The 27,573-nt window shown below is 40.7% G+C and overlaps 1 protein-coding gene across 1 annotated transcript; it reads right to left on the bottom strand.

Annotated features, from left to right (window-relative positions):
* Positions 1-519: 519 nt before the first annotated feature.
* calcrla (calcitonin receptor-like a) lies at positions 520-27,548 on the bottom strand. Its single transcript, XM_071483849.1, has 13 exons — positions 27,384-27,548; positions 9,913-10,021; positions 8,084-8,237; positions 7,586-7,696; positions 7,250-7,362; positions 6,389-6,480; positions 6,157-6,283; positions 5,745-5,898; positions 5,512-5,572; positions 4,810-4,876; positions 3,932-4,150; positions 3,201-3,242; positions 520-2,357 (listed from the first exon to the last, which is right to left on the bottom strand). Exons 2-13 carry the CDS (start codon positions 9,985-9,987, stop codon positions 2,136-2,138), a joined length of 1,437 nt encoding a protein of 478 aa, XP_071339950.1. The 5' UTR covers positions 9,988-10,021; positions 27,384-27,548; the 3' UTR covers positions 520-2,135.
* Between the last annotated feature and the right edge of the window lie 25 nt (positions 27,549-27,573).

Raw genomic sequence — 27,573 nt, 5'->3', positions numbered from 1 at the left:
ATGCACGTCTGAATAAGGCTGCGTTCAGACTGATGTTAGCACTACGTGAAAAAAAGGCAGCTCTCTCATTCATTTGAATGAGGTCACTGCGTGAGGTCACAGGGGGTGTCCAAGCAGAGGGCTCGTTAAAAAAAAAAAATAAAGATAAAAGAAATTCAAAAAATTTTGAACGGGTTATGCAACAATGCAAGGCGGCATCATTATCTGTTTACCTCACGATCATGAAGACAAGAGGATATAATGACTGTCAATCTCAGCCTCCCAGTGCTGGAAAACATCTCAGTAAATGCACAAAAAAAAAAAAAAATCCAAAAATTAGGCAAAAGAAAAGACAAATTAATTCTTGTTCCGATCCCCTATTAATATGCAAGGATAAGAAGTTGGTTCGTTTCCAGTCAGGTGCCATTAAGTTTTCTAAGCCAAGCATAAAATCAGTTTTTCAATATTTTTAGCTTTTTTTTTTTTTGTCCTAATTGTCAATTTTTTTATCCATAAATTGAAAATCATTGTAATCATTCATTGTCTCCATACTGATCTTGAAGGATCCTTTTCTAGCACAACTACACTGTAAAAGATGGAGGACAAATCTGCCTACATATTTATTAACTGAAGCTAATTGTGTAGTCTGAGCCAAATAAGGTGTTTATCTTCCATAATCAGAGACTTCTAAGTGTGAAAACTGCTCTATGAGTTTTGCTAGAAAAAGATTAAACCATACATGAAACTAGCTAGCATAAACATACTCACTTGACTTGGCTAAAACTTGGCGACTTGGCTAATTGCTATTAGCTTCGACTGAATTTTATAAAGAGAACTGTAGTCTGTCCTTTCTTTTCCTAAATGTGTAGTTGTGCTTTTAAGAAACTGACTCATCGCTTGTACAAAACAGAAGGAAATACTATGGCAAATTTCATCTTCTTGCCAATACTTGAAACAACACGCCCTCACTCAGACAGCCCCCTGCACTTTTTTACCACAGTGCTGCTTTTGGTCTGAACGCCCAGTCATGCTTACATCTCAGTTATATCTAAGCGATTTGAGAGGAATAAGGCTAAAGACAGCAGTGAATGGGAATGTGATGCATATACGTTCAACGGAGCCAGGTCTTGAAACTTAACGGTTACATTCAAGTATAATGAGCAGATACTGGAGTACATGTGATTTCACGACGGCTTCTCGGTGATGATAATGTGTTTGACAAGTCACATTACAACCTACCATGTGGTTTAAAGGATACACATGTCAGTAAGGATCACTTACAGTAAACAAGCACACAAGCTCAAACGTTAGCATTAGCAACATTAAATCTCTAAAAAATAAAGCGTGCACTCTAACAGTATATGACTCATACCATTATCTGCATTAACTGCACACGTAGAAACAAACACCGAAACAAACAAGAAATGCTTTTAAAGTTAATGTGAAGCTGGCAACAAGTCATATTGGTATTGAATTGACAAATTTTGAGAAAAAGTAGCACAACTTTATGTGCCGACGACTTTAATAAATACTGTGTGGTATTTATTCTGTTTTCATTTAATAAACAAGAATATGTTCAGATAAATTAAGTTTAACATATTGAAAGATATAATATAGCATTAATATATTATTATGCTCCTGTTAGATGTCCTGACTCTGTTCTGATTCTGTAATGATAATAAAAAAATAAATGAGGCAGGCAGGATCTCCAGGTTTGGCACTAACCATATCGAAAGAATTTTTACAGTGTAACCAAAGGCTTTTTGTGCACGACATGACCCCAAAATGATGATAATCAAGCAGTTAATATCTATCCCTTTAAAAACTATTTTGTCAGGCAGAAAGATTGCGACAATATTGTGATTATCAGAATTCATTTTCGTCCAAGTGAAGCAGTTCAGTTGCAGAATGTAGAGAGAAGACAGCGCAGGAGCAGCTGTACCTGTACAGTGCTGTTAAAGGGCCTGTGACAGAGAAGCGGCAATTTCCTTCGGCTGTGAAATCCTGGGGTGTACAGACCTTTTCCTCTCTCGTTTCATCTGACGTTGTGTGTTTAGAAACAGGAGAGTTTCCTTAGTTGCCACAGAGCTCCTACCATGCTGCAGTTTTTACGGGGGAGAGGGTGTGATGGATAGAGTTCGAGAGGAGTGTTGCTGTCAGGCGAAGGGGCTGTCTGACTTTAAGATGGAGCCGTCTGCGTCGTGGTAGCCCTTGCCGTTCATGTGTTCTGTGTGGCTGTCGATGCTGTAGCAGCCCTGTACCTCTGTGATGGAGGAAGCTGTGTAGGAGGCTGAGCGCAGGGCGTCTGAGTGGTTCCCCACGCTGCTGCCAAACTGGATATTATACTGGTTCCAGTGCCTCCTCAGAACCGCTTGGACCTAACCACAGAAACCACATTTCGGATATTAATTGGAATACATAGGAGTTATTTGTAGACATATAACTACAATAAAATAATACACATTATTAGCTTTTTTAAGTCCCTACCAACCCCTCAAAGGTTTATTAATGAACAAGCTGTAATCTCATTTTTTGAGCTTTACACAAACAGAAATATAATAATTATACTGTGGTTTTAGAGGCATTTGCGTAGTGTAACTATTTCGTGTTTTTTCATTCACCCAGTACGTCTGTCTAATGGCTAGACTGGTTGCCTGACAACTTCACTGTGAAGGCAAGGCCCCATGAACTCAGTTGTAAACAAAAGCCAGATGAACTTTTGAACAGGCTAGCCGTTTCCTCTGGTTCCAATCTTAATGCTGATCTCCAGTTCTGTAATTAATACACAGACTTAAGAATGTGTCTCAACAATATCACTGTTTCTTTGGGCACATAATAAGGTCAGGAATATTATAAGATGTTTTATGCACACTTCATTTTCTGTTAACTCCTTTTCTTCCCATCTTAAAGAGCAGTTACTCAGTGGCTCTTGTGAGACTTTAGCAAAAAACAAGCTATTTTATATGCAGATCAATCACCTGCATAATTGATAGCTATCAGTGTACAGCCCAACAGTAAAAAATCTTTAGTCTCCAGCAAAGTCCTGAGGGAATGAGCCTGTCAAGACATAAGCCTCCTCCACCATCCTGCTCTAATGGTAATGCAGAGGGAGTTGCCATGTCGACCCCTGACAACAAAGGGGAAATGTGGATAAGTGTGTGTGTGTGTATGTGTGTAAGCAGCTCTAGAAATAACAGTGAAAGGGCTTAGCCCCATCTTACTTCTCCGTTGAAAAAGCAGAAGATGGTGGCCACCAGCAGACCCTGGAATAAAAATAAAAAAAAGAATCACATGAAAAAGAAAGATAACATTCACCACCTAACTGGTCTTCAGCATCAGTAGTCAGCTTGTGGGTGATATCTTATGGTCTAAAATGATGAAGCAGAAAAAATTAAGTTCACACTAAACAGATCCAGCCTATTGCTCAATATGTTCTCCCTGCACTGCCTGTGATGGGACAGTACAGGATGATCAGATAACACCTCCCTAACATCCAACTGATCTCAGCCCCTCTCAGCTCAGATAATTCATGCCTTCCTTCCTGCTGTTCTTCACTGGGCTACAACATAAACAAACCGATGGGGATGTTTGACTTCCACTAAAACCTATGAAAACAATCACGTTTATGTCCAGACAACAGTTCATTTTGTATATGATGCTAAATTTATAGGAGAGAGACACTCATTGATATACATGTTATAAGGACAACAGGACTTAAACACTACACAGGAACATCGAAGGCTATGGACCAGACAGTAAACTTTCAATACCATTCTAAAAATATACACTGCACATGCAGTTGAACAGCATGACATAATGTACACCTGTTTATGTGTTTATTTTTTATGCATTTAAATGTTCTAAGAAGCTGATATCCATCACTTATTCACATCTAAAACACTACTTGAATCAAAATAAACAGCTTAAACCTTCCTACTGACCATCATCTCACCTGGTAATGCATTAGTATGTGCATGATGTAGTCGTATATTTCAGAGAAGACCCGTCCCTCGGGCTTGTAGGGAAGCAGGACAAACTGAATTCCCAGGAGAGGCACCAGGATAAGAGTGGCTCTCACCGCTTTCATATAGAGACTCGACTCTGCTTGATGGGTCACCTTCAGTTTGGTGATGAGCACTCGCACAATGTTCAACAGAAAGAATAAATTGACCTGGGGAGATAGCAGCAGAGAGGACATCAGTACAAATACAAATATATTATAATACATGTATACATAATTACATGAAAACATATATGAAGCTGTAAAGAACAGAATATTAGAGGAGTGGTATTCATGACAGCACCGACAAAAACAAATGTGTCAGCTAAACCCACCCTGACTTTTACTGTTACTATTTTAAAATGAAACAAAAACTTGTCACATAATTCAGTTGCTAAAATGTACTCAATCAAGATTTAAACCAAAAAAATCATGATGAGCAAAACTACACCTTAACAGACCATTTAAGGGTTGTTTGAGGCTGAATCATTTAGCCCTAAGAGAGTCTTAAGGGACCAGATTTCTCTGAAGCATGCCTGGCTGTGCTGATTAGGTGAATTCCTAGAATGAAACATGGGCCTGGGGACCTGGGCAGATCGTCAAAGGGGCAGATGCATTGATTTCGCAAGATAAACACAATTATGAATGCTATGAAACTGCGTCCTGCTTTCAGGCCCCCCACAGTGTCCACTCAGAAGAAGACAAAAGCAGCTTATTGCTGCACATTGCACAATAAAAACAGTGCACCAGGTTAAATATGGAACAAATCAGCTGGTTTATCTTAGCAAATCAATATTATTATGATTTACTTTGCTTTAATTGATTCTTACCAAAAGAGCAGCACAGATGGGGCCGTGGATGATGTAGAGTAGCGATGTATTGGAGCTAATCCAACAGCTACAGTGAGGGAGAGGACAAAAGAAAAGTTTACACAACAGTGTCAGTGAATCACATGACAACTGACCCATGATGCAGATCAATGGGTCTTCTGAGAAATTAATCTGCATGAACAGCTTGGGAGTATTCATAAGAGGAGCTATCAGCCAGGTTGGATGTGTTGTGCAAGATGTACAAGCAGCAGATCATTTTACACAGTCTCTGAATATATTAAGGCTTACAAGGCTCAGTTAACTTCATTTCATTTTAAACACATTTTAAAGAGGATTTTTTTTTCTGATGTTTGCATTAAGGCCTGGCAACACCAGAGTTTTAATCAAAATCATTTATGAGACAAGAGTTGATGGTACAAATTCATCTTCTGAATAAACTGTGAATAAACAGCCCTTATTGTCCCATTAGCAAATGAGCTAAGTTAACTACCTAATGAATTTACTCAGTGGATGTGGGTAAGATCCTTAGCTGGGAATAAACTGTACTTATTGTCACTTTAGCAAACAAGCTAAGCTAACAAGCTAACAAGTTTGCTATGTGGCTGTGGGTAAACTTGGTAACTAGAACAGCTCTATTTCCCTGTTCAGTAACCTTTTTATTGAAAAAATGGTTTTTAATGGAGAACAAAATAATAATAATACTTGTCATTGTAGTAGTAACTTCGTGCAATGGCATGGATGCAGGCCGGAATGAGAGGAAAGCCTGCAAAAAAAGTGAGAAAATACAAGGCATAAGATCATAAGGTCTGAAAACCTTACGTGATTGTGCCTCACTCATTTTATTGTTTGAAGAGCTGAGTTGCTGTCAAATTACTTTAAAGGATAATTACAGTTTATTGGAATATGCAGCTAGCAAGGCAGGATCTCCTACGTACCCCAGCCTAGAAGATAGTACCACATTAGGTGCTGCTTCTCAGCAAACACGGCCACCACGATGAGAGTGTGCAGGTATATTCCCTCACACAGCATCCAGAAGTAATTGCAGCCGAAAAGGTACAGATGAATGAACTGGGACACTTTACAGCTTGTCTGAGGAAGAAACATATGCACATAATGAATGTAGATAGTGACTGTGACAATTCTTTTCTCTGCTGCTAAATTTTTTTTTTTTTTGTGCAGTACTTTCACAGTTACGTGAAATGAATAAAGAGTGCAGTTTCTGGAACAGAGTTATGATTAAATAATGAAACTAGGGTGACAAAAGGGAATAGCTCAACTTGAACTTGTACAGAAATCTGTGATATGATTATAAAATGAATTCAAAATTAATAAAGAAGAAGCCCTCACTGGATTCCTCTGCACCAGCTCCTGGTTGTTCGCCACTGCTGTCAACCAAATGATGGTGATCACAGAGTTGAGAACAAATGAAAAGAAGAGGTTTTTGTGAAGTGTGATCCTTTGGCAACTTAAACTCCTGCAAGAAGAGAAAGATGACATTACACCACCGTGCTAGCAATTTATGCAAGGCATGAGCGTTATCTCTCTATAAAGCATGTTAAGATGAGGTTTGTTGGCTCACTTGAAATGGAAGAATATTCCAAGGGAGATGAAGAGGGAGGTCAGTGACAGTCCGTGACCAATCAGGGTTAAGTAGAAAAGATTCATTGCAGTCTGGAAGGAAACAAGAGAAACAAATTAGATTATTTTATCTTCTAATGACTACTAGTGTAGTGAAACAATATATCATCATAGTTTCACCATGACGTTACACCTACATGTTTCCATAAATACACTCACATCCTCTCCTCTTACAGCAAATCACTAATTTATGTCATGATGACGTCAAACCATGGAAAGCTGTATTTTAAGGTTACTCTCAATGGGAAATAGATGAGTAAGGAGAAATGACCCATGACCATTTCGTGGATATTCCTGGTCCCCAGAGAACGCTGGAATGTATTACAGTTATGGTGACCCCCTGAACCTTTCATGTAGCATCATCCCACAAGCCAACTTTTTCCACTGGTCTAAACTCTTGTCCATAGATACAGTATATACATTTGCTGTACTTAATATCCAGATGATTAATTCTAGATTTCTACAAGCAAAACTTCCATTTACTCACTTCATATGTTATAATAAGTAGAGCAGAGGCATCCATAGTGAACCCATGTTTTCTTTCTAGTGCCACCCTCATGACAAACTGCAAACTTTTGGCCCGACCACAGAATCATTTCAGTACATTTTAGCTAATAGAGCATGACATGTGTGCTCAGTTGTGCTTTTTAGTTTAATATATATTAAAGAAACATATGTCTCCTGACGCCACAAAATGATGCAGCTGCGCAGGGATCGATTAAAAAGTCTACACTAACCACAACTTTTGACATACTACTGTATATATTATGTACTTTTAATGCTATATCATAGTGTGACCAACCACTCTGCCTTCATTGGTGTGTTCATTGCAGCGGGTGTAGTTGGTCCATGTCCGGTTGCTCTCAGGATGCAGGAACCAATGGCCACTGTCAGTGCAAATCTTCGTAACCATCTCTGCAGGTAAAAATTATTCAAACAGTAAATATGAGACAGAGCACCTCCCAAATATACTTTATATTTATACGTGTTTCAGTCCTTCTAGCTCAATCTTAAAGGATATTTATTATTTGAAGCAAAGCAGGTGGAAAAAAATAGTAGTGAAGGGTAAAATCAAAGAGTTTATTAGTCAAAGGAGCTCAGCCTGTAAAAATCAGGCATTAAATGTCATGTATCTCACCTGAAGGATCAAAATCCTGGAAGTAGTCTGGGCAGTGCTGCTCTGAAATAACTCCTGCCCTAGTGTCGTCCCAACACAGCCATCCATCCCAGGTACGATTACACATGGGCTCTAAAACCATAGAGACTGTTAAGGGCATTGGACATTATACTGATCAAATGATTTATTCAATTTTGTGTTCTTTCCAATAAAACACAAACTTTACAAGTTTTAGGTTGATGCAAAAGGTCTGCGCAAAAGCGCAGACCTTTTTATCCTTTTTTGTACTTGTATGCTGATTTGAGAAAAATTCTCAAATATTGCAAAAACTTTTTCACTAAGACAAATGTGCTCTCGCTATTTGGCCAATGAAAACTCAAGAAACTGAACATTAAATACACAAAGCCCATAATTAGCAACACAGACATCAACAGCACATTCTGTAAGTAGTGTTTTCCAGTTTTTTTCTTACTGCCATTCAGTGTAGACAGCTTTAAAGTTCAGAAGCGTGTAACATACCTTGTCTGTTGTGGGTATTATCCTTCATTATCTTTTGATAGCACTCAAACTGTGCTGTTACTATCTTGTTCCTGGTCAGTCCAATGTCATGGTAGACATTGGTTGGATAGTGGTGCTGGGTGTCATTGACCTCCATGCTTGCCTTCACAAAAAACTGCAAGGAAACAGAGAAAACACAAATACATTGTTTCAGTCATTTTTTTTTAACCAAGAGAGATCATTTTAAAGAGGTACTGGAAATGATTGCTGAAATAGTGGACATGAGTATTTTAGTAAATTATTATGTGTAATTTCTATTTAAATTTAAGTTGCCAAAGCTACCTTAAAATATTAATGTTGAATGAAGCTTTCCTGCAGATTCATGAGCAAATTCTTCCTACTTTTACCTTATTTTTAGTGTTTCTCATCTTTTGTTAGCAGGTGAAAACCAGGAGTGGAGAGAACGCAGCAAACGAAAAGAGTCAGATGAGCAGCTGCAGCAGAGAAGAAGCTGCTGATTTACCACGACAAGTGTCCCGAATCAAACACCCCTGCCATGTTGCATGACCAACTGGTGCAGTCTGGATCTGGCTAAATGCTAAACGCTAAAATACTGATGGTGAATCTTTCAGCTGTGACCTCTATATTCACTTCAGCCAGTGAGCTGCTCCCCACCGTTCTGTTTTTTTTTTCTAATAATCCCTCTTGTGACTGCAGAATTCATTCAGGTCAGTGTTTGAGAACCCGGAGGAGCGCAGGGAGACAGAGGCTGAGTTATATTCTACAGGGAGAATGAAGGGAAGCTGGATTCGAAGCAGACTGTGGAGAACGTCAGTGATGAAACAGGTGAGTGCAACAAATGGCTGATGGTTGTAACTCAATGAGGAGAGCATGAACAACCAGCCTGATGTGTTACCTAGCAACGTAGAGTTTTGTCTGTGTTTGTCGGCTGCAGCTGCTGTGGAGTTTGTGCTGTTTATACACCTTCGCCTTTTCTGCTGCTTCATTCTGCTGTTAATTCTATAAGAAGTGGCAGTGTTTGATTCATGTAGCTTAACACTGCTAAATAAAGTCTTCGGAGACCCTACGTGGTGTCATAATTACCAGTTGTATGCACAGGCTGCAAAATGCCTCACTGGAGTTTATTGGCTGCTTTTGTGCAGTTCACCCCTGGGAATGGAGTATATGCATTAAAAACCAATGCATATACGCCTGTATGTACTCTTGGAGCCTGAAAATGTTCTTTAATTTAACAGTTCATTTATTGTTATTTTATTTCTTACCCATCCCCTTCCCCTTCTACTTGAGTAAAATGTCTTTTGAGTGACAGCACTTTTAGATGAATACAATTTTCCAGTGCTCTGTCCATGTCTGGTAAGAAAAGACAGAAAGAGAGTCTCAACAGTTTTTTCGTGCAAGCTTGCGTCTGACTCCAATTTTGGCTGCATATTCTGACTCAGTGGGGATGTATTAAAGTAAGACAGTCCTCACTTCCTACTCCAAAATGGCTGGAAAGGGAGTCTAACATACACAAGCTTCCATTAAATCCATTTGTGCTCCCTGGAAAATATGACATCTATGCAGAGCCACTGCCAACCAGATGTGTCCAGCTTTTTATTACACGGCTGATACCAACCTGAAGCAGCTTTGGATCCTTTATGAAATCTCCAATATAGACCGACATACTGTAAGTAAGTCTAAACAATTAAACTGCCTCATAGTAAACTACAATATTTGTAAAATTTAGATACTGTCCATTGGCACAGTGAGATAAATTAATCTACTGAAGTGTATTTTGTGTGTGTTTCAGGTATTTTCTTGTTTGCCTGTGTGTTTGCGGGCTGTCCTACCTTTGTTAGATTACACAGCAGTACGAGTGCCACCATCCAGCTCCACCCAAAGCTGTCAATCCTCCGTTGGGCCATGTCAGAGCTGGTTGACGCCTTCCCAGCTGCAGATCTGGAATGGAGAAATAAAATCATTAGAAAAATAGACCTCCACGGTGCGTCTTATCTTTCCCTCTGTTGATTAGTGTTTCACCAGTGGCTTTATTCCACTGAAATGTTGCCGCTGTGAAACCTAAAGAGCCAACACATAATTTACAGCAACATACACACTCTTTAATCAGTCATATTGACAGGTGTGTAAGACTTGAAAGGACTCAGAAAATCCCACCTTCATCTGTTACTTGTTGTCACTGGATTTTAAAATGTAGAAAACAGTAATATATTGAATCAAAGTAACTTTCAATGTGTGTGATTTTCTGTTTCCACCTCAGTGTCGACAGCAAGAATGAAGTACATACTGAATGACTGAATATGTACGTGCAAGATACAACACATATCAGCGACTTATGTTATGGAGTCATGTTGCTAAGCAACCCCCAAAACCACTCATGACTGTAACACGATAGAAAATACACAAGGGAAATAAAACTGCAATTTCAAGAGGAAAGTCAGTAAAAATGGAGGAAAATGCGCAAATATTTGTTCTGGTTGTGAACTTCAGCAGAGGTCACTTGCTGCTTTTTAAGGGACAGTTCAAAACTGTCCCAAAAAATAGGCCAATCTTGACTCCACTTATATAAGTGGAGTCAAATGGTCAACATATTCAAAAATGTCTTTATGGGAACATCATCAACTGGAACAGAAGGTTAAGAACTATCTGATCTGATCTAGGTATGCGTTCACTGACCGTAGATGTGAGGTCCATTTAGAGGTGAATGTACCCACAATGCAAGTGTTTTGGCTCAGTGATCAAAGAACAACACAGCTGACAAAATAAATTGTTGGAATTGGCCCAACGAAGGCCCATCGATCTCAGAAAGTTTTCCGGTTCCCTGATAAAAGTCATGTAAACACAGCTGAGACTCAAGCCGTCACTGCTGCTGTGCGTTTTTTGGAGCCACGTCTCCTTTGAACTCTTCCACAAATTCTCAAAATGTGACAGCAGTTTTAAATCAGTTAGCCTGCGTGTTCCACATTTTCACATTTCATTTTTAAAAAGGTGATGATGGTGTCTCATCAAAGCAGAGTCCCAGAAAGCTGTTTGCGGCAAAGCTGCGGGCCGCTGGGATCTCACGTCACGGCCGCTGCATAGCAGATGAGACAAAATTCAAGCGGAGACACATCCCGCAGGTTGTACAAATCTGCTTTTCAAAACAGCGGCTGTGCTGATGCCCAGGTAGCTTCAGTTTAAGCCTGCCTGTTCCTGTCACTATCAAAGAGACTCTGTGTGCCGCTAACAGTCAAACCTTCGATGCCCATGTGGTGGCTCTCTGTCTGGGTGCTGTATAACATGTCATCAAATGTATTTCCTGCTTTATTATGTGTTGTTTTTGCCATAAATGCAATGTAGCATGAGCAAAGAGTTGCATACTTGCAGCCAGTGATATAAATCACCAGGCTAGGTTCCTGTGGCAGCGTTGCTTTCGGCATGAAACTGTAACAGGCAGCTGAGGAACAAAAAGAAGCAGGAGCGATGAGAGAGAACCTGAACCCAGGATGACATACACGTAGGTGCACGGCACACGGGACTGGGTTACATCTCATTCAAAAGCGAAATTTAATAACGTCCTTCATACCCCAAAGGAACTAGGTCATCATCTTGTATTTGCAACAACTGAAGTCTAATTAAATGCGGTGGAATGGAACAGCTACACCAACAGGGAAATCTGGAAATTAATTTAGGAGGCAAAGATTTACAAGAGGCAGGGCCTTTAATTTTAGGTACACAAATATTTATTTTCAATCACTGGCGATAAATTGACACGTATGAAATATTTAAATCACATGATTCCATCTTCACACCTCACGAGATCTTTTTTTTTTTCCTGCTACAGGTGGCTACTGTTCACTGCAGTTTGCAAGAAACAGGGTTATGTTTTAACAGCTTGTGACGGTTTAGAATATGAATCTGCTGAAAGAAGGAAAAGAGAAATATGAGGAGAAAACACAGAGGAGCTGCTGGTTATGCTGCAGTTTGAAGATTTTGTCCCAGGACCCCGTATCTGATGAGATCTTTGCTTGTAATGGAATTATAGTGAAAATAAATTGTTCCCCTTTTTGCTGGGAACCAACAAGAAGCCCCTCAAGGACCCTACTTACAGAGTCACTGGTCCAGGACACAGACAACTCATTTTTCAATAACTGCAAGAGCTAACTTGGTCCTATTTGTCATTTCTCCCCCACCACCTCTAAAAGGTTTAACAGGTTTACAGCTGTTTTTTTTCCTAATACTGAAAATGTCCATATATAAGCTGTTATGATATTATAGTAATGTTCTTTCTACCTGCGTGATCTTTGGTTTGCACCTGTCCTCCACTGCTTGTAAACATAGAAACCTGTCCGAAGCATTTTTTCCTAATTGGACTTTAATGCAGCTTTAAGCTGCTTCAACCTCGGTCAAAGCTTGAAAATTAATGAGCCTCCCAATAACCGAGGAGGTAAAGCAGGGGGGCCTCCGGTCAGTGCATCGCGAAGGGGTTTGACCCATTTGGTTCCCACAAGCTTCCCTGCAGCGCGGTCACTACAGAGACTGGCCCAGTGCCTCCACAAGTCTGTTCAGAGTTAAACCAGCATTGCACTGGGGAGAGGAAGGGGGGGGGGGGCTTACTGAAAGTGGGACCGTAAATGATGATGTGCAAATTAGAAACAGCCAAGAAAAGATCAGCTGCTCTGTCACACATGCATGGATGCAAACGCACACACACACATACACACACACACACACACACACACACACACACACAGAGAGAGAGCTCCACTTTGCCAAGTTCCCCGGGTGTTTCTTGGCAAGAGCTGTGCTTCATACATTAGCAGAGCGATACAGGGGCTATAACTTGTCAGATGGCAACAGAGAACGGACGGTAAAGAACGCCTTCACAATAGCTGCTTAGCTGCTCGAACGCTGCCTACAGCTGCAGTAGCTGAGATTTGTCTCCCATCCTGTTTTCTTTGGCTGTTGCCTCGTTTTTAGTCGCCATGCACTGCAATTAAACAAATACTAAGGGTGGCAGTGAAGAAAAAACCGTGACCCCCATGGAGAAACAACACTATATTTTGAGCAGTTAATGTGAATGACAAGTGGCACATGCTGTAGCCTTACAGTGACTGTGGTTGGTACTGCACAGCCAATTACAGCAGCCTTGAATGATAATGAGTGACATCAAAGAATGAAGAATAGATGGTCATAGATGTTTTTTGTCATTTCTTTTGTGTTCAGTTGTGTGTGACCCAAACCAACCCCGTCTCCTTCTCTCATGCAGTATTCAACTAATTTATAATAACAATTTCTGTTCAGTGGCACCGGGATGTCCGAACTTCACCTTAGGCTGTGCCCACATAACTACGTCTTCATTTTAAAACAGCGTTTTGTTTTTGCAAGACAGCTGTAGCATTAAAATGCAGGATTTAACTCCACAACAGCTGCTAGCAAAGACAACAAGGTCAGCAACGCTTTTATTTCATTATCTGTGTTGCATTGGAGACTGTTAGTCGAGGCTGATGAGACCTAATCACTGAGCAGACGTGGGTGTCTGCATCATCATTATCAAAGCTCTGCGTTTCTGCCCGTCCAGATGACAGCACAGTCCCAGAGTTTTCAAACTAAACTGGCTCCAGGAGCATTTCCCTTCTCTCACAGCTGCAGTAAAATATTTTCAGACACCAGGTGGCCACAGAAATCTAAAACAGACTTACATTCCTAAAACTGCCCTGCAGAATAATGTGCAGCTAATGCTTAATAAAACAATTGTCTATTTCAACACTGTCCATTGGATTTACATTCCTGGCCACAGGAAGATCAACAACGGTTCACTGGTTCGGTCTATGTGAACAGTATCTGGGTCTCAGGAAAGTTACTCATGAGCAATTTGTATATGAGCATTGTGAATTGTGAATTAAAAAGGGCTGGCACTGAACATTAACATGTAAAGAGTTGTGTCCTGTTATGTTTAGAATTATGTTTAGTATTTCACCATTTTAGGAGAAGCTGTGCAGTGACTTCGGATATAGTCCAATGCAATATTTCTTTGGTTCTTTCATCTGCAGTCATCCTGCATTTGCTGCCACCTCCAAATTCACATTTCTCCTTATGGATCCAGAACAGTAGCTGGATTTGTCACAAGACAAGAGGTTAAAAAGTTGGCACATGTTGCTCCTGAAATCCACAACCAACGAGAAACGATCTGTTGCTTTTACTGTTGGCAGCTTCCTGAAAGTGAGGCTGAAATCCTCTGTTGCCCTTTCCTGGGTGGCTGCAGAACAATTTGAGAATCCATGGAAAGGCCACTCATCTTCTGTCCTGCATTATTTTCCACAGTAGTCTGAGGCCAAAGAACCATTCATGTATCTCTGGTTGTGCATCATGTGAAAACTCATCAATTTTGTAGAAGCTACAGTGATCACAGATCACACCAAAATGTCATCCACACCTTGTTTCTCCTACGAACACACAGATCCGCACACGTCTGCAGCAGTGTGATGCAAAACATGAAGAAAAAAAGAAAGACCGGATAAAAAACTGATAGATTGTATATTTCATAAATAGATTAGATACATCTCTTGCTAATTGCAGCCCAAAGCTAAGACAGCAACTGTCACAGATGCACAGCACTTGATTATTGATTTGTTTGGGTCAACTTAAACCAACCGCAGACCGCTGAACACCGTGGGTGGTCTGCTATTGTCTGTAGTACCTCAGAGTGTTCCACAGAAGTGGTTAGTCATGTACACTTTGCACAAGGGCTGACATCACCTATTACATCCGCCAGTACACAGAAACATACCTAGGAAAACAGCCTGTGCACAACAGCTGTTGTCTTCTCAGCGGAGGGCCGGAGCTCAGCCTGTACTTATCAACTCCCCCTGTCCCCGCAGAGATGCTGTGCAGTGCTGTAAACATCCTTTTGCCCTCGCAGGATGTTTGGCGCCCCATACCACAAGTTCCACTCTGTGGCATTCGGATGTCCATTAGGCTGGTGAGGGCCCATAACATCATTAGTGCCTTGTAGCAGGATACAGACTTAACTAGAGAACTGGTGAAGTCTCTGCAATCAACTGACTGTCTGTTACAACTGTTCATGGTCTTCTGCCTACTGTGAAGTAATTTCTTAAGAGAGTTATCAAACATTTTTCTTCAAAGGTGGCACAAACCATTTTAAATATGCATGCTCCATAATCCTGTAATAGTGGCAGAGCACTCCAGCAATTAAACTGAAGACATGGAAAACCCTTTGCAAAGTTCACCAGCTGTTTCTTGGCAAGAGAACCCAAAGTCATGTTTTTTTTTCTCCCTGTGCAAATACTAAGCAAAAATTTCCTATTCAGTAAAAGCTATGGCAATCTCAGATGATAGTGTGCTTTCTGATGTATTAAGGATCAACTAGTGAGAAGACAAAAATAAATACTGTACTACTGCAGCAGCTACGTTTGATTGATTCTGTTATAAGAAAGACAAACACGAAACTGGTCACTGGGGTATAGTGGTAAGTATCTTTTGTTTGCTATGTAGACATGAGACAAGAAAACTCCCAGCACGGGCATCAGCGCAGCTGTGTCTTCTGAATCCGATTTCAAAGGTTTTTTTGGTAAACAGTAGCAGTCAGGGAGCAGGGTCACACATATACATCGAACCTTTTTGAGTCGGGCTGTACTTTTTCATAACATTAACTCTAAATGAATTCAAACTGATTTGAATTTGTTTGAATTCATTCAAACTTAACTTATGTAGTCTTATTTTTAACTGTGCTGTAAAATAGCTCTTATTCATTAGCAATGATGCTGCCAAACTTTGAGGTGGCAAAATGCTGGTGCTTCTGAGATGGCTCAGTGATACAATTACCAGTTCAGCATGGCCTGCTAGTCATCTCAACTTAGCATTAGCAAAGAGAGCAAGCATAGACTAGTTTTCTTTCTTTTTTTTTAATTCATCTATTTATATATTTATTTTATGATATAGATTTTTTTCTTAACTCCCACATGAATGTCAGCACTGGCCTCAAAATCTAGTACGAGTTGGGCTATACAAAGTAGTGACAGCAACATGGCAGAGCGGATCAGTAGCTGGGAAACTGTCCAGTACCAGAGGTCTGCAGCTGGTGAATGAATGGTATCTTGGCAAGTTCAAATGGAGCACGGGTCACTATTCGACCAAGGCCAGGCAACACTACATATCTTTAATAAAGCTACTAAGAGATATTACATAACCACTTAAAAAAAACAAAAAAACACTTTCCTATCTAAGAAAAAACTGTGATCAGCTGGATAATGTTCTGATTCAAGAATTTACACCACCCCTTTGGCAGTACCACAATACACTTTGCTCCCACTGAGGTATTTCAACATACTCTGTATATGTTTGCTGCATCCCATCAGATGAATTTCTGTGTGCAAGTTTTTGGAATTCATTTTTATCCTCATGTTTGAAAACAGAATGACTGTCTCCTGACCTCAGAAAACACAGGCTGTGATAAATCTAACTACTAACACCAGTCCACTCTTCCTCAGCTTCTCAGTATCACGACGTGTTTCAAGCCAAGTTTCGCTTTTCATGCAGCACGTGCAACACGTGGCCCAGGTCCAAGTCCTTATCAGTTTCGCTTCTGTTACCTTCACATCAAACGCGTTTGTTGGGAAACAGCTTGAGGAGTGCAGGTGTTAGTGCAGTACCTCACTCCACACCAGCATCCAGATGAACGGTCTGTGTGTGCATCTGTTTGTTTTTACAATTATTACATCATTAGTTATAATATTTTAACTTTCAAGTGCCTTCTGAGGCTTAGCTTACATGATCATTTTACTGTATTTTCATGCATGTATGGGTAATATTTCTCTGATAAAAGAAAAAAAAGATCTACCTGTATATTGAGTCTTTCATTTAACAAAAATAAATAGTTGTTTTTCTGACAGGAAAGTCTTGATGTGGACAGTTAAGGTTCAGTTTCAGCTTTTGTGTCCCACTGTTTTCTCTCATTTTGTGAGCACAATAGGAGTTGGTTGAGAAGATTGAGATGATTGAAGTCGTTGAAACCAAGAAATAAAATAATAATCCCAAAGCTATTTTTATGAGTCAGCCCTTTTGAGAGCTTCATCTCTCAATTAGCAATACCAAAATAGACACTTGTAAATTTACAAAGTCTTTCCCATGAAACTGAAAAAAAAAAAAAAAAAGTCTGAAACAGAGTTTAAACATCTGATTCACTGATGTTACCAAGCCCAGGACGTGAGAGCAGACCTCATGCAAGCCTCATTGCCAAGGGCATCGCCAGATGTCAGGGAAAACAACAACAATCCGACACAGATGTGAAGGAGGAGTTGGCTTTGTTGCATGAAAAGACCTCCTTAACTCTCAGTCCACCCGCCCTGACTGATGCAATGTTCTTTGCATTAACATGGCAACAGGGAGGTTGTCTTCCATTGGTCTTGCAGTACAACACAACAACCCAGATGCCTGAATATTTATGTCATTGCATTTACGCCCTCATTGCCATCATGCCAACATAGTCAGGGCAAGCACATGGTTCTACTTACAACTAGTGCTGAAGGGAAGGAAACACTACATCTTAATACTAAAGAAGCTGATGGGGAAATTAAGAAAAGAGAGCCTCATACTGTACTGGTGCTAAATATTGTTACTATAACTACAGATTCTAAAGATGCAGTCACTCTCTGTGGTCATTCAAGCCCTTGGGGGTGTACGATCAAAGGACAAATGATGCAGCCAAGAATCCCAAGGACTGAAAGATTCTGTTGCACACAATCTTCATCCAGAGCCAAGGTTCACTATCAATGCAGCATGCTCCGAGTGCTTTTCCAAACCAGGCAGACAGTAAGTGTGTGAAGGTTGGCGAGGTCATGTAGGCATCAAGTGGAGTTTTTATACCTTCAAAGTCCAACCATTAATGTGAGCTTTACTTTTGAACAGCACCGAGTCTGGCAGTCTTTTCCTAACCTTGATCAAACCTTTATCATCCTCTAGCTGCTAAAGCAGATACTGTTCTGTACAGATAAATAATTTACAGTAAATTATGCAATTATTCAATATCAGTGTTCTGTCTGGGAAAAGGTTGGATTATGAAGACTACAGCAGTTTTCTTTTCTTCTTGGGACATCTATCTAGTAACACGGTACCTTAGGATTTAACTTAAAAAACTGCATTTTTTGGCCACTTGGGGGCACTGCAACAAGACCAAAACACAGCATCGGCATTATATCACCTTATGACAGTAACCAGGTTAACATGCTGGCAATTATTTTGACAGATATTCTAATTGCGATATGAGTCAATATTTTCAGTTGGAATGATCATTTTCACTGGAAAAAATATAAAAATGATGATGACCTGATTTTTGTTGGGGCTTGTACCAACCAAGCATGTTCCTTTATGTTTGGAGAATATGATTTGTAGGCCGGGGCATCTCTGTAGCACCACAATGCTTCATTTCTGGTTTGTTGTGACACATTTTACCTTTCTCCAAAAAACAGCAGCTCCCACGATTTGGACATTGCCCTTTGCCATATTCCGATTTCAGTAATATTTCCATTAATCGTTCAGCCCTAATCTGCCAATTTTCACATCCTGGAGCAGAACTGACATTCATTTGGAGCTGCTGCTCTTTTTTTTCAATTTTATGAATCAAAATCCAATCTCCTTTTGATTCTGTTTTGGTCTCAGACCGTCTCTTTAGCTGCTTAATTCTCCACTATGTTCACCAGCTAGTTGCTAACTTTGCCTGTCTGCTGTATGTTGCTGGGCAGGTAGAGTGCAGTGGCTTTATCAGAGTTTTTAAAGGTTTTGAGAGCAGAATTTACAAGCCACAAAATCAAACCAATCAGCCTGTGCTCGATAGAGCTGAGGGTAACTGCAGTTTGGTGATAACTATCTATAGATTCATTGCTACTACCATCATACTGATTATTGCAGCTTTAAAATTTGTCACATTTTACCACATTTCATTGGATCTGAATCCATTTATTCCAAACTGTTATTAAGTTTCACTGATTCATATCATTCAGGTAATATTTTGGCAGCTGTGCACAGTGAGGGATTAGTTCATGGAGAGTTCCTGCCAAGTTTGGTAGTAATTGTATAAGAAAGGAAAGGTGTTGCTGAAAACCCATCACAAAGGAATTGGATGCTCCAAATAGTTGGCTGTAAAAAAGTTTGCTACAGGATTTGATTTCATGTCCTTATTATCACACACTGAATAACAATATGAGCGAAAATATAATAAAACTGCAATTTTAAGCATCCATTAAAAAAAAGCAATAACACACATGAGTCCTGCTGTGCTGAATGTCAAGTGTGTGTTCGTTTTATTAAAGGTCTAACAGGTTAATGTGAATTTTTAAAAAACACCTAAAAGTCCAAATGATGCCAAATATTCGATACCTGAGCTCTTCAGTAGGTACATGAGTTACAAAAAAATCCAGTTATTTCATGTAACCATGGGAATAGTCTGAAAAACTGCCAAGCACAGCAGCATTATCACAGAGGAAGAGTGGGCACCAGTCACAGAGATGTTATTGTATCAGGACGACGGCTTAACATCACAAAACTGAACCCGGAGTTTAGTTAACACCTACTGCGACTACTGTTGATTCATGAATCCTCCTTCACCCGCAGCACTAATCTAAACGAGCCGCTGTAAAGACGAATTATGATCTCATTCTATCACATCACTCAAAAAGCTCTCCAAAAGAAACAGTTTCACACAGGGAAATATGCTTACTCTCTGTTTTGGCAAGAGTTAAATGGAGAATTGATACCACTCTCACAACTGTATAATAAAAACATAGCAGGAGCCAACAGCCAGTTAGCGCAGCTTAGCATAAAGACAGCAAATGGGGAAACAGCTAGCCTGGGATGTAACTGAGTACATTTACCCAAGTCCTGTACTTAAACATTGCTCTTTCTACTCATTTGACTACATTCATTTGACAGTTTCTCAATTATACACCAGTGGCTCCCAACATTTCTGACCTTTGAACCTTTACAGTCTCTGGTTGGGGCTCAAAGTCAAACAGTAAACTAACAGTTTCAGGCCCAGCAGAGGAAAAACAAGTCAGAAAAATAATCAAAAACAAGTGTAAGATTTTAATTAGCGAGCTAAGAGGCTGTGATTAGTGGATTATGTTACTTTACCTTTGGACAGAGCCAGACTTCCTGTTTCCGGTTAGCTGCTGTGCTAAGCTAACCTGCTCCTGGCAGTAGCAAAATATCTACTGTACAGACACGTGAATCAGGGTGGCATCAATCTTCTCCTCCAACTTTCAGCGCAAAACTGAATTTGCATATTTATATGAGAACAGTTTAATTTCGCCTAGAGGATGAATGAATATATCTATCCTGTTCCCCAAAGTGTCAAACTAGTCCATTAAAAGGAAACGCTGATGAACATTGATCGATTGGTTGCTGGAAAGACAAAGTTACATCTCCCCCCGAATAGAAATGACATCGCGCCATGCCATCATTATTCCCACATGACAAAAACATCCCAAACACCTCGACTGTCTTCAGATGTAGAGGTATCACCACAGAAAATGATCCCATTCCAGGGCCCAGGAGTCTACGCAAAGGAAAAAATAGCACAAATACTTAGTTAAAAATAAACCAGGCTCCTTCGTGCGTAGCACCTGCACGGCTGGTAGTAATTCTCCTTGTCTTTAGTGTAAATGTTCTGATGTTTCTCCAGGGCTTCTGGGCGGTGTTTAAAATAGTCTAGCCTGCTGAGCATGTACTCACTCTTTAACCTGAGGCGTACAGTACAGTCTGGTGGGGCAGAGTGGCTAATTCTCCCAATTCTTTCCACTACATAAAGCCACATTTTCACAGGTCAATAGAGTTTCTTTGTCAAGTGCTTTAGGTGCACTGACAGGCTGCAAGCTTTGCACAACAGCTTAAGCTTTCTTAGCAGGTTTTTTTTCCTCTCTGTGTGACATTTCTGCATCATAACTGGCTGCTGCTTTTCCCAGATTTTGGTCTCATGGCTGGGTTTGTTGCAGCCATTAGTAGTCATTGCACTGGCATACCGCCGGAAGGGGATTTTCAGGCCTAAATCTGCCCTGAGAGTTTAAATGGGTGTTTGTATGTCTTGTCTGATTTTATTTTGAGTTAGGGAAATGGTGGTTCATACCTCCAAATTTCATCAACTCTTCAGCTCAATTACCAGCTGTTTTTCCTCATGGAAACATTATAAACCCGCAAAGAGGCCCTTTGGGATCTCTCTCCGAGTTAGTCAAGAACCATTCACTAATCCTCCCAGGGTTCAGTGTCATTCTACCCTTCTGAACATCACCAAAGCTCCACGTCACACTCCCAAGGTAAGGTATGTGACATACAAACAAACAAAAAATTAGCATGGAAGAGCAGTGAGGTGGTAAGACAGCTGTAATTGTGCCACTAAATCTTAGAAATCCTTAGAAAAATGATAATAAAATGAAATGAAAAATGTAATTACATCTATACAAAATACATCCAGGTGAAAAGGGGTTTGAAAAGCTTTATGTCACAGTCTCATGTCAATATCGCATCTCTTTTAAGCTTTACTGGACTCCGACAACATCAGCGGTGAACACGGGGTCTTCCCGGACTGGTGTGTGTGTGGTTCCCTACTGGTACTGCCACGACAGAAATAACCCTGGAGCTTGGTCAAATTCACAGCTGTTTGAAGACGGCCACAAGGAAGCTAAGGAAAATCCTCCATGTGCCTGCTGTGGGCCCTAGACTTGACCTCCAAGAGAGCTATTCACGTCATTACTAACAGGCTCGAGTGTCTCCGTATGCTGCGGGTTCGGGTTACAAAAACATTTAAATGCTTACATGTGTGAGCTATGATGAAAATAAATGGTAAAAATATGAATTATCAGGGGTTTTGTAAAAATCTGAACTATAAATAACGACCACCAGCGCCAACATACGACAGCAGGAGGAGTGCAACCAATATAATTAATCTGCTGATAATTTTTTCTTTGAATTGTTTAGTCCATTAACTGTTAAAAATTCACAACAAAAATGAAAAAAGAATAGTGGGTTGATTGATCGATAAAAATAATAGCTGATTAATTTTCTGTTGTTTGACTGCTAATAATTCCACTAATCATTGAAGCTCTAAATAGCAGCCATGATAGACATGCCTCCACTCAGAGCAAGGATTAAAGCTAAGAATATAAAACAGCTTTTTACTGAATGAACAGCCACAAACGAAGGCTTAAAAAAACAGTGGGGTCACCAAGATTTGAAAAAAAAATCTAAGATTCACATAATTATTAGAGAAAACTGAATGATATGATAAATGTACTGCACTTATGGCGCTCTTCTAGGCTTTTTGATCACACAACAAGCCACATTCACACATTCACACACCAATGTCGAATCAGGGGCAAGTCAGGGCTCTGTGTCCCAAGGACACTTGGACATATGGGCTGGAAGATGCACTGACCTTCCGATTAGCAGATGACCCACAGCTTCAGACAGGATAAAGCAGCCAATTAGCAACCAAACTGAAATTAGGATTAGTAATTCTCTTCTGAAGTCAAAAATCATTGATTTCTAAATGTATTGTTAATTTGATTTATTACTAAGGTTATTCAGAAGGGAGAAAACAGACCGTTGGAGAATGTTAACATTACTGCTTCATGTAAATGCAGTTAAAAATAAAAACATTTCAACCATCTTTGAAGATGGAGAACTAATGGCTTTCTGAACGATGGATGCAAAGACAGGGGACGAAACTGTAAAAGCAAAAAAAAAAACAAAAAAAACAAGGAGAACACAGGACATGTGAATTAAGCTGGGAGCACAGTGACGCTGTGGCTGCGGAACGTCTTGGTTTTCATTTCGGTGCCCATGTTAACAGGTGACTGTGGACACACCTCGCGGCTGCGTCACTTGATCTAGAGATTTTGTTCTCAGCAGAAATAGACAGAAAAAAGACCTGTTGACTGTCATATTGACATAAGAACAGCAACATTTTCTGTCACAAAGGAATCAGAAATGTATTTATAATGAAAAGAAATCCGATATTTGATTAGCCTGCTAACGGTCGTTATCCAAAGCAAACTGTATGTACAAAGATGGAGCTGGCAGTAGTAGCGATGCAGCAGACCTGCAGCTTGTTTGATTTTAAATTTTAAAAAAAACTTATTAAGGCCCTTTTTTTTCCTTCTACAGTGCAAAGAATGCAATGACAAAATATAGCAAGATATTATGTGTTGCAGTTGTTGCCTATCAAACAACAAATACAACCTCCTGCTTGAGGTGTATGGCTTAAAAAAAGTAGTATATTCATGGAGGTCGTGCTAGGAGCTGTAGTAAAGACCACTATAAAGAACATGGACAATAATACACTGTGTTTTTTAAAAAGGGAACTAAGCAATTTGGGCCTTTTATTAATCTTGGAAACCAATTAACTGCACTAATATGCAGAGGATTTTGGCACAGCTTACGGCAGCCTGGGTTTGACAACAATAATAGTCACATTTTCACAGTAGAGTAAGTTAGCTAATTGGGGATCCAACAGAAATGCTCGCTGCAGACATTTGCTCATAGCAGCAGAAAATGCTGGAGTGGAAAATGAGTCCAACGCTTTGTGTGCTGGCTGGAGAGAGGAAGCTGTTCAAACCCAGAAATCTCTGCACTTACTGTAACAAATGGTTCATTAATGCACTGTTCTGTAAAATCCCCAAGAGTAGAATATGGTAATTTTGTGTAATGGGACAGTAAGACCTTGGACTGCAAAATGATTGTGGTTCAGTACTCCTTTGTGAGTAACGATTGCACAGTACTGGATGTTCACCTTTGGAAGACAAACAGACACACACTCAGAGCTTCCCAGGGACTACTTCCTCTATGCCATACGCCAGAAGCCCCCTCCCACACACTAAATCAGGAAGCCTGTGTCACTGACGGTTTGTTTAGCTCACACAAACATGGAACACCCTTAGAAACCGCACAGCCTCCTCTTTCCACTGTCTTGCATCTTCCACAAGGCGCTGCAGCTCATACTGCCAACCCATGCACGCACACAAAGCTTTTAAATTAAATTAAAAACTGGATAGGGAAAAAAAAAACGGACCCTCCATAATGTATGAGTGGAAAAATAACCTCAAAAGGTTTCACATCCCCGAAACTGAATCCAGAACTGGAGGGGAGCGCAGAGACCGGTGCATATGTACATCATTGTGCTTTGTGTAAGACGATAACCTGAGCCTGAGGTAAGCAGACAGGAAAAAACATATAATGTATACTTGGGTTGTTGATTTGATCTGAGTTGAAACACAATAAAGGTTCAACTTGAATGCATTTGAAGGACAGTATGAGACGGTGGACGTTGGTATGAATAAGTGTAAGAACGCTCACAGTGTCCACACCAGGACGGAGACTATAGCGATCAATAAGGAGCGGGGGGCAGAAACCCAGTGCTCCGTGGTGATTTATGAGGGGTTAAGTTTCATGAGCATCATCATTACTCTTGTCACTGTGAATCTGGTGACCTTTGCACTCAATAGTGTGGGTTGCCAGGAAGGTAGTGCCTCACAATAGCATCAGTAGTGTCACCACGGCCATTTAAATATAACAACAACTGCTCCTAAATAGAAGGTAGAAAGAAAATCATCCCTTTGCTGCTTGACTGCAAAGGGATGATCCTAAAGCTACTGTCTCAGCTATGAGATTCCACTGCAGCAACATTTTAAATGCCACTGCAATAAACCTACTACACCATGGAGACAGCAAGGGCTTTGGGAGCTATGCCGCCAACACCTTTGTCTCATCCACATTTAATAGCTGTTTTCTGGACTCCGCCTGTAAAGCATGACCGTCTGGAGAGTTGAATGCGATGGGCTGCACGACATTCCCACTGCACAACCAGCTCGTGTATTTAGTGTGGGCTCGGGCAGTTGGAAGATGTCACAACGAAAAGGCCTCTCAGACTCATTTGACAGCGCTGCCAACTGGCAGCTTTAACGCTTTCACTGACCAAAGAGCCCCGAGAGCCGACATGCATGCACAGTGAGGTAAGAACCCAGTTTTACCAGGCTGACCCTGAGGTATTTATGATCATTTGCACCCTTGTGTCCAGTCATCAAGAGTTTGCAAAATAATTGACATTTATTTCCTGGAAACATTCAAAGTTAATGCAAAAAGTGGAGTGACCCCCATAAAAGGCTGAAAGATAAAAACCAGAGGAGCCACAAAAAGATCAACTCGAAAGGCCCTAAAATGATATTTTCTCAGTCTCCTACTAAGAGCACAGGAGATCTGTGGAGACAAGATAATGGGCCAAAGTCACAACAGGCCTTCGTTATTTCACAACAGATTTCTGTACCTGTGTGAGGCGATGTCATGTCATGTGCTTCCATGCACCAATCAGTATTCAGCAACATCTGCAAGTAAAGTAAATGATGTTTGTGGGGCAGTTTGGTTGTGTTGCTAGGCAACTATCAATCAAATCTGATGAAACCACCCCCACACAGTTCTAATAAATGCAGATTATTCGCATTTAAACTCTTAAAAATGATACCTAATGATGTTCTTTTCAAAATTCTGACTTAAATGGTTGTTTATTTAGTTAAAAATATTTAACGTAACTGAGAAACACCTTCCTGCCTAATGCAATCAGACTCTACAATGCATCTCTATAATTCACCTAAACACTCCTGCACTCTCACCCTTGCACATCCATATACACATACCTATTCACTGACATTTATCTACTTTCTCATTTCTATTGTTTACTTGTGGAATTTCTTTTGTCTTTGTATTTACTGTATTTAAATTCAGCTGCAATGACAATCTAGTTTCCATCTATCTATCTATCTATCTATCTATCTATCTATCTATCTATCTATCTATCTATCTATCCATCTTACAGGGGCTTCAACCAGTCATATTTTAATGGGTTATGATTATTATTCACTATGTCCACAATTTTTCCTTCAACGAGCTGAGTTTTAGTCTCCTAAACTAAACTTTACCATATCTAGCTCTTGTTTTGAGAAGATATTAGAGGATTTGATGGTTATTTCTTGTTGGATTCTAAACATGTAGAATAATTTGGAACAAAGTTTAAAGGAAAGGGAAATAGCACATGACACCTGTTGATGTTCTGTCTTTCTTTCTTTATGCAGTCAGATTTATTCTTGATCATTTCCTCTTCACCCATATGAAAGTGCTAAATTAAAGTGTGGTTAATAAACATAATAGGCTGTAGAGCTGGATCAAATGTACCGCGTTGACACAAAGGGAGAGAGAGAGAGAGAGAGAGTTCACTCATGTCCTGAAACCCTGCTGTGAATTGGTCCCGGGAGCCACCTCTGCTCTGTCACCTCCCTCATAATGACTCCAGTGCGTCTTTCCTCAGCACAGCATCCAGCGACCATGGTCATCACACCCTCCTCCTCTACACATCATTACCACCACCATCATCATCATTCACCACAACCATCATCATCATCATCGCTTTTTTTTTTTTTTTTTTTTTTTTACCGTTCAGCCCACAAACTTCCAGCGTGTCCAGATCTGCTGCTTATGTAACCACGCAGATGGTTCAGCAGCCAGCGACCGCCGCTCACATCAAGCCCCGGAGCTGAGCGGACTTACAGTCCAATCCACCCGCATTTCACTCCTTCATACCCTGTCATTCTCCAGCCTATAGAATGGATGTCAGGTCCGGCAGGCTGAGCAATCCGTGCATGTACAGTCAACCAGCTGAGTGAGCAATACGCGCAGGCTGATGCTACGATCGATCACATACCAGCAATGTGAACAGCTATCATTTATGTGTTAAAAAGCTCAGAAGGCTTTTACGCATTTTAATAAAGCATGAACACACTGCAGGCTGAGTAACCCTCAGTGCATCACTACATCACACACACACACACACGCACATCGCGAGTAAACCCTCCACAAAGCGGATAAAGGTGAGCTTTAATCTCTATGTATTAAATATCTGAGATCTAAATGACCCTGCACCACAAAGGTTCCTGCTTCACTCTTTCATATTTGTCTCTGGACAGCAGGACAACGCAGATCAACTGGACGCAGTTGCGCGGATGCTCACGCTGGTGTTCAGACCTTTCTGTTGGATTGAGGACGTAACAGCGTTTTCTACAGATGCACATTCCACGGCTCGGTAATCCACGCAAACACATCTGAAATGACCACGACAGACACACAAAGATGAACAAAATGCGCCGTCAACTCTGAGCCGCTTCTCTCCGACAACGCTGCAGCCCCCAGTGCCAGAAAGCTCGGCGGCCACACAACACGACCCGGCCCAGCGCAGCGCAGCGCACACACACGACCCACACTCGCGTCCTACCCGCGGATGAGCTCCGAAAGCAGCGCGGTGGCTCTGAAACCGGAACAAACTGTCCAGGCGATCCCCCACAGCGTCCCCGGTCCTCGGCTTCGGCGCGGAGCACCAACCACAGCAGATCTCCGCCGCTCAATGAGCGCAGCTGAAGCGGCTGTCAAGTTGACGTTGGGAGCAACCCACTACTTCCTGTTAC

This window comes from Trachinotus anak, unplaced genomic scaffold (genome assembly GCF_046630095.1).
Source record: "Trachinotus anak isolate AG129_WGS33_773 ecotype Australia unplaced genomic scaffold, CSIRO_AGI_Tana_v1 ptg000001l, whole genome shotgun sequence".
Taxonomy (NCBI): Eukaryota; Metazoa; Chordata; class Actinopteri; order Carangiformes; family Carangidae; genus Trachinotus; species Trachinotus anak.
This window is presented reverse-complemented; position numbering and strand designations above follow the sequence as displayed.